Source organism: Haplochromis burtoni, unplaced genomic scaffold, assembly GCF_018398535.1.
Source record: "Haplochromis burtoni strain Fernald_Lab_line unplaced genomic scaffold, NCSU_Asbu1 Contig_283, whole genome shotgun sequence".
NCBI lineage: Eukaryota > Metazoa > Chordata > Actinopteri > Cichliformes > Cichlidae > Haplochromis > Haplochromis burtoni.
The window spans coordinates 148,881-156,904 of record NW_024582644.1 but is presented as its reverse complement, the minus strand read 5'-3'; the positions used below and the strand labels follow the sequence as shown (position 1 = coordinate 156,904).

The 8,024-nt window shown below is 41.3% G+C and overlaps 1 protein-coding gene across 4 annotated transcripts in view; it reads left to right on the top strand.

Moving 5' to 3' along the window:
• LOC102291285 (kalirin RhoGEF kinase) overlaps positions 1–8,024 on the top strand; it is a 158,979-nt gene that overhangs the window by 43,458 nt on the left and 107,497 nt on the right. For 2 of the 4 annotated variants that reach the window (XM_042227836.1, XM_042227837.1), the window contains exon 1: positions 1,920–2,948. The exons of 1 other annotated variant lie outside the window; for it this stretch is intronic. In XM_042227836.1, the coding sequence (XP_042083770.1) occupies positions 2,825–2,948 (124 nt within the window). In that variant the 5' untranslated portion in view covers positions 1,920–2,824. Of the gene's footprint in view, positions 1–1,918; positions 2,949–8,024 lie in introns of those variants that run through there. One more of the 4 variants, XM_042227834.1, reaches the window with a different exon arrangement.

The following is an 8,024-nucleotide window of genomic DNA, read 5'->3' as shown; positions in this document are numbered from 1 at the left end:
GAAAATAGTTGTGGATGATTACTATACCTTTCTAATGTGACGTTGTTGTCCCTGGCTCTCTCTCTCCCTCCCGCTCTGTTCCTGTGCTACTGAGTGTTTAATTCTGCAGTTAACTGAATAAGACACGATCCTGCTTCATACAGACCGCAGCCCTCATGCTTCTCATGCTTGTGCTTGGAATCCTGAAGGTCCCAGAACATATTTCACAAATGTGTGTGTGTGTGTGTGTGTGTGTGTGTGTGTGTGTGTGTGTGTGTGCTGAGTAATGTGGGAAAACCAAAAACACTCCTACCTCTAATCTGAGGTAGAAGTTTGTAAATGTGATGCTGTTCTTTGGAAGATACGCTCTCTTAAATTGAATAAAATGCTGTTAGTGTTGACAAAGTGTCCCGTGTAGGCAGAAACCTCCGTGTATCCTACCAGAACCAAATCAGACAAATTGGTTTTTAGTGTCGTTGACTACCGTGCACGAGTGTGTGAGCTGGAGTGATCAGACGTGTGTGTGAGTGTTGTGCTGAGTCAGCACCCTCCAGATGGCATCGCTGCATGCGTTTGGCATGCACCACAGATGATGTCATCACCCTCAAACAGAAGCTTTGATGTGATTGGTTCATCTCAAATGAGTCAGATGGTGTCGATGGATGAGAGAAAAATAAAATATGCAGTCAGTTTATTATCAAGCTAATACTGCAGTAACAGACCGCTGTGTGCGCCTCGAGTACGACCACGTGGTGCTGCCTCGCAGAGTCTCTGTGATGTGATCAAGCAAAGTAAAAATGCAAATAATTCAACAGCCGAAGAAACCTTCATGAAGGAAGGACACACACAAGCGTGACACACATGAAACTGCTTTTTGAGTGTAAATACATGCAAGGACGAACATATTCAAGCTCTTACATAATTTCCTTAGTAGATGTGAGTATTTTGTTTTTATGGCCTCCAACCAAGGATGCACGTGTGTTACTGACAGCCTTGAGACTTTAGGAGGAGGAAAAGGTTTTTGTTATCATGGTGGACTCAGTCAGCAGGAAAGAAATCAGGAATGATTAGACTGATGAAGAGACGCACAGGCAGACACGACTGCCTCTCTGTCGAGGTGGGTCAACAGATCCTATATTGATATGTAACAATAACAATTATGACCTGTTTCTTCTGTAAAGTCTCTGCTGGCAAAATATAACACTTGACTCTCTCCTGCCTCTCTCACAACCAACACACACCCTACTATTTTTCTTGCGCAACTTATATCTATTCTTTTACATTATATCTTTTATCTACACACACCACACTGACACTATCTCTTTATTGTACACACACACTACACACACACCACTACAGCAGAGTTGAATGTTATGATTATAGTCACTGCTAGTTTTTTTCTTATTATATATATAACATTATCTTTTCACTGATACAAACTCAAACTCAACAGTGTACATATTTGTGTTTAAAGCAATATTTCCACCAACTTTGAAATAAATCAGAGAAATGCTGCTTGAAAAATGCAATGAACAGACAAACACAGATTTATTGAATTATAACAATTCTATTCAATTCAGTTTTATTTACACAGCACCAAATCACAACAACAGTCGCCTCAAGGTGCTTTATATTGTAAAGTAGACCCTACAATTATACATACAGAGAAAAACCCAAATGACCCCCTATGAGCAAGCACTTTGGCGACAGTGGGAAGGAAAAACTCCCTTTTAACAGGAAGAAACCTCCAGCAGATACATACAGAGAAAAACCCAACAATCATATGACCCCCTATGAGCAGCACTTTGGCGACAGTGGGAAGGAAAAACTCCCTTTTAACAGGAAGAAACCTCCAGCAGAACCAGGCTCAGGGAGGGGCGGGGCCATCTGCTGTGATTGGTTGGAGTGAGAGAAGGAAGACAGGATAAAGGCATGCTGTGGAAGAGAGACAGAGGTTAATAACAGATATGATTCAATGCAGAGAGGTCTGTTAATACATAGCAAAAAGGAAAGTTTCCACCGTGGACGTATCCAAGCAGGATTAAATAAGTAGGTTGGCAGCTAATATGAGAGCATTGTGAGCATTGCCAGTTATGTTTACACAAGTGTTGTGCTACCTGACTGATGGCTAAAACTTACCTGACAAAACTTCCTGCTTACCTCCAGCTACATCAAGAAAAGCACCAATTTGTATCATAGAAATCAGAGGATTCACACACCCAGTATCGTCTCGTCCTCATTTCTGTCCTCTGTGCCTGGTTGGATGCCTCGTTCGTCCCGTCCACACGGGTACTTATTCTAGTGTGTTGTTTGTGTGAAACACCGATAAACTGCCACGGCCTGGCAGAAGCCACTGGAAACAATGAAGTACAGTGTCGTCATAACACGAGTGTAAAACCATCAGGAGTCGTTGAGGTAGCATGTAGGTGAAGATGTCTTTCCTGCTTGGACAGATTTAAAGCCTCCAAGTGAACTTTCTAAAGTCTATTCACCCAAGATAGTTGGAAGCTGCTCAGCTGCAGATACCTTGCAAGACAAACACTGACAGAAATGTGATCATACATATTTCTTTTACCTGAAACATGTTGCCCAAGTGGAAACAAAGGTTATTCAGATAAAAACAAAGAAATAAAACAACACTCTATTAATCACGTTTCTTGCTTTTTTCCAGCAGCTGTCCCTTACCGAGCAGCAGCGTCCCTGTGGAGAATACATCATCTCCTGCTTCTGTGTTAGTGCGACCTGAGTGTGGTGGCTGGAAAGCACTTAGCTTGTACTAGCTCTCACTCTGCTCTGAGCATAGTTATGAGAGAGCAGTGTGTGGTTTGTGTTGGAGGACTGATGGATGTGGTTTTCCTCTGCAGGGAACACTGGAGGCGAGGCCATTAATATGCGCTTGTGTTCAAATGCACATGTGTGCGTATGTGAGAGGCTCGCGCTGGAAACCTACCCTGCTCTGTTTTACGCAGGTAATCTGTTGAAATAATGAGACAACAATAAGTGATTCATGTTCAGTGTAATGCTGTTAGTTATGGAGCAGCAGGGCACGTGACATTATAGTGAAATTAAACAACTATTGAATGCTGTGGTATAAATCAGACAGCTCTGATTTCAATTAGAATTGCCTGTGAAAGAAGAACCATTCATACATGACCTTCATCACAAGTTCATACATTTTCAAATTGTGCCAAAGTGTCACTTTGGTAAAACTTTTCTCAGAACAGACGATTTATAGTCAAACAAGAAGGACATTAGTCAATAATAACATGATAATAACTGTATTTCATACAAACTGTTTCCACAGGAGCTTATGAGGAACCAATAGTGGGAAAACTTGCACAAAGTACTATAAATGTTGCCGTTCCTCAAACATTATTATGTTGGTTTTAACTAGAAAATGAATATAATGAATATGACACCACAGTGTTTGGGATTATGAAGCCAAACGTGATGATATTGGGAAGTGGTGCTAAATGATAGAATTAACTACAAGGGCAATGGAGACGTCCTCTTCAGCACAGCTACAGACATCGTGTACTTGTGCTGAAGTACAGATACTAGTGTTAAAAAAATACTCAAGTTGAAGTACTGATTCAACTACTTTACTTGAGTAAAAGTGAAAACGTACTAACTCAGAGTAAGAAAGTGAAAGTAGCTCCTTGAAGAACATTTCTACCACCTATTTCTATGCAAAGCTACCTGAACCTTGTGCTATATTAATGTAATAATAATATGAGTAGATTTGAACACAAACTTTATTTGACTCTTAATTTTAATTCCAATAAAGGCACTCAGCTTGAATCTATTAAGTAGAAGATGAGCAGAAAAAAAGAAGGAAAATCAAAATGATCTGTATTTTCTGCTGCTCCACTGTAGAGGGTGACTTTAGCTCTAACAGGAAAATGAGAAGGGACGAGTTAAAGTGGATCCAGCAGGTGTGGAACCCCAAAATCAGCTGTTGTGGCTCAGGGTGGGAAATAAAGTTGGTATGAAAGTGGAATTCAGTCAGTGGATCTGAGCATCATCAGCTTAACTTCATATGAATCTCTGCTACACTTGATGTAACCCAACTATGACCATAAGCACCACAGTCACTGTGCAGCAGTCACACTCTGCTCTTTACTGTAAATCCATCACAGTGCAGCAAACTCACCTGTTCATCCTGCAAAGGGCTTTCATGCAAATGTAGGTTATGAAACTTTCTATATGTGTAGCTACAGAGACTTGAATTGTTTTAACATCAGGTTCAAACATGCTATGTTTCAGTTTAAGGACGCTGTCTTTTCTGGAGTCCATGGGGACTCACTTGGTTTTAAAGCCAGCCTCAAGTGGCTGCTAGAGGAACTGCAGTTGTTGGTGCTAATGTTTTGGTTTTATTGTTCCACCTTGGAGGCTACAGCTTGGTTTTGATGTTGTTACGACCCGGCTCAAAGCCGCAACATAAAAAAAGGAGACGAATACCAGAGTATGGGTGAGAAGAGGTTTTATCTTAAAATGGAAAACCAGGTTGGCTAAAATGGCTGATGCCACCAAGGCAAAGACAAGTGAACTCTCTGGGAGCTTGCCTCAGGTATGCTTTTATCCACACCTGACTAGGTGTGGCCAATTAGCACCAGCTGAAAACATTGAGGAGATTAGGGGCTGCAGAGGGACGTAACACCTCCTCCCTCAAAAGGGTTCCTCTAGGACCCCTAAATTTATTAAAAGCCCCTCTGAAGCCTTCATCCCTCAAAAATAAGCTTGAGCACTTTATTACCAGCTCTCCTTAGTACTAAATACTCACATTTCTTTAGTTGGCATCTTTAAGCATGGATGCCCCTACATGAGGATCTGAAGTTACCACACTGAACACACACAAAAAGTACCATGTGACCAACACAAAGGAGTACAACAGTCACAAACCCAAAATGATTATTCAGCCTGTTACAACACAAAATGAAAGCAGCCACGAATAACCACACACGGGCAGCACGGTAGCACGGTGGTTAGCACTGTTGCCGCACAGCAAGAAGGTCCTGAGTTCAATTCCACCATCAGGCCGGGGTCTTTCTGTGTGGAGTTTGCATGTTCTCCCCGTGTTTGCGTGGGTTCTCTCCGGGTACTCCGGCTTCCTCCCGCCGTCCAAAGACATGCAGCTTGTGGGGATAGGTTAATTGATTAATCCAAATTGCCATTAGGTGTGAATGTGCGAGTGAAAGTGAGTGCGAATGGTTGTCTGTCCCTGTGTGTTAGCCCTGCGACAGACTGGCGACCTGTCCACGGTGGACCCCGCCTCTCGCCCTATGACAGCTGGGATAGGCTCCAGCGCCCCACGCGACTCTGAAAAGGATAAGCTGAAAATGGATCATTAGTAGATCGATGGCACAGGAATATAGGCTGGCAGAAACACAGGTGGAAGGACAGCCTTCTTGAGTCTAACAACTTTGTAAATTAACAGTGCCTCTAGACGCACTGAACTGTTAATCTAGATGCGAAATGCGTACATAAGATATTATTGAAATGTGAAATAGGTGTCTGTGTGATGGAGTTTTCAGCACATATGGGAAAAACTGGACAGAACCATGATACTGATATGGTGGGTTTTGTCTACTGTATCTGCTAAGCCATTTATATATCACGTACTAATATCAGTAGAGCCAAATACCAAAAAGTGAGTCTTGTAAACTCAGTTTCACCCATCAGTACTATGTGCTCTGAGTTTATTCTGATTCACACCGACCTGATATGTTGTTTTTAGTTTTGTATTAGCGTTACTCTTACCACTTTCTGCTAACAATGTGTAATACTACCACAAGATTAGTGGGACTCAAACAGTTCTACTGCATGTTGTGCATAAAGTGTTTGAAAAATATCAAAAATGTGATCTTTGGTAACACAGTTGCATAAATATGGTGCACAAACATGAAGGTCAGTCTGTCTAAGTACAGTATGGTGTGTTTGCTCTAACTAAAAAACCCTTACAGTGGGGATGGGTATCGTTTAGGTTTTATCCGATACCAGTGCCAAACCGGCAATGTTCCCTCAAAGCTGCGCACTGCTGCCACGGTCTGTGCGCAGAAAAAATCTGCGTTGCGCACAAAAAAAAGAAAAACCTGAATTGACCCTGTGCACGAGAAAATGCTAACTTCCTGGTTTGAGACCGGATGTAGGGTTGTGCATTTCCGGTAGCTTTTCTTTGTGGTCAATGGCTACTGTGAAGATATCCTCCAAAATCATGTCCAAAACTCGAAAACGGAAAGATCGCGTTAAGTTACAAAGAGCAGAAGGTGGGAACACTCACCACTGCTGTGTCATAAAAAATCTAATGATCAATTTTGACGTTTAAAGAGTTTAGATCGATCAGTTGTTTACATCACTCAACACAAGCAGAACTGCATCACTGCAGCAGAAGACACATCGTTCACATTCAGAAGCACATCTCTGTATAGTGACTGGTCTCATGATTTAAACAGGCAAATGTTCAGCATTCCTCATGTGCCGACACTGGTGTTTCATCGGTGTCTCATAGTGGACAGAAAATATTTTTTGGAGTGGCACAAATAATTTGTGTGGCATCAGATTTGATGCAGAACAGCTGATTGTTCTGTAAATAGTTTGAAATGTTTATTTAAAAAAACGCCTTGGCTGCATTTTTAGGTAAACAGCTGCAAAAAACTTTGTTGTTTGCAAAACTCAGTAACTTTTTTGAAGAAGTAACTATATAATTAATTACCCAACATTGGTCATTATATACTATATTTTGCAGACAGAGTTACAGACTCTCTCCCAGACCACAGACTCATAATACAAATCAGAGCTTTATAAAAAAAAGAAAGTTGTGTTTTCAAAATTGGAGTTCAAGTTATTTTTACTTCCAATAGTGTTAACATCCTACACAGGTGATGAACAAGATTGTTTTAAATTTTCATTGTAAGTGGGCTAAAGCAGTTAATTAAAAGTAGTCTAACATAAATGCTGTAATTTGATTACTTTAATAAACATGTAACTTGGATGCTGCAGCTATGGGGCATATATGGTTCACTCTATCAAACAAGAAGACAGCCGCATGTAACTACGACGCTGTTTGCTAGTTCACCTTACATGCATTAATGTAATAATGTGGTTAGCCTACTCAACGTAAATTACACACGAACAACATTAAGCTACTCACGCAGAGAAGAACAGCTGCTGCTGCCATCATCATCCTCATCATTTCTGCTACACTGGCAGGGCTAGGGGCCAGGACTCTCCTCTTCGGGTTCTTGGGGGATGTTGCTAACTCGGTGCATTTCTCGGCTTTTAAAAAAATGCTATGCGTCGCCAGGTTTTTCATCAGATTCGAGGTGTTACCTCCTTTGCACAGTATCACTTAAAGCACTTGTTGCAGGCTGCTGAGTTTGCATCTTTTGCTGTGAAGTACAGCCAGACTTTTGACCGCTTCGCCTTGGGCATTTTTAATCTGTAGCTCTGCTCTAAAAGAACGTACGTACCTGGACCCGCCTACTATCCTTGGAAACGTAAAATGATTGGCTAGAATCCAAAGTGTATCACAGCTCAGGAAAAAAAATAAAGCACCGAAATGTGCGCTGCTTTTCGGTCTGGTTACTACCATTTATGTCAGAACCGGTACCCATCCCTAAATATAAGGCCAATATTACTGTCCTTACTGTTGTATAAACCTGCTGAAGTTCATAATTTGAGACTAGTCAGCTGATGTTTGTGTGATCAGTATTTTGGAACAAAAACATTTGACTTTCTGTGTAACTCTACAGCAGAAACACATAGAAATATTAACAAGCTTTAAAAACATGAACTGTAACATCGGTGCTGAATACAAGCAAAGAGTCTGGGCGTTATTTGAATGTTCATCGTGCCTCCAGAGTTTCTACTTGTGTTGGGATGTTATAACCTCAAACTGTGATCTAACATCTTTGTAGCAGAATCTTTGTGAATGCGTTGTGTCTGTGAAGGTTCTCAGTCATCCAGGTCATCATAGTCAAAGGAGCTTGCAAAGAAAAGCGTCTGGACTTCTTTAAGTTGCTTGAAGACGTTTCACCTCTCATCCA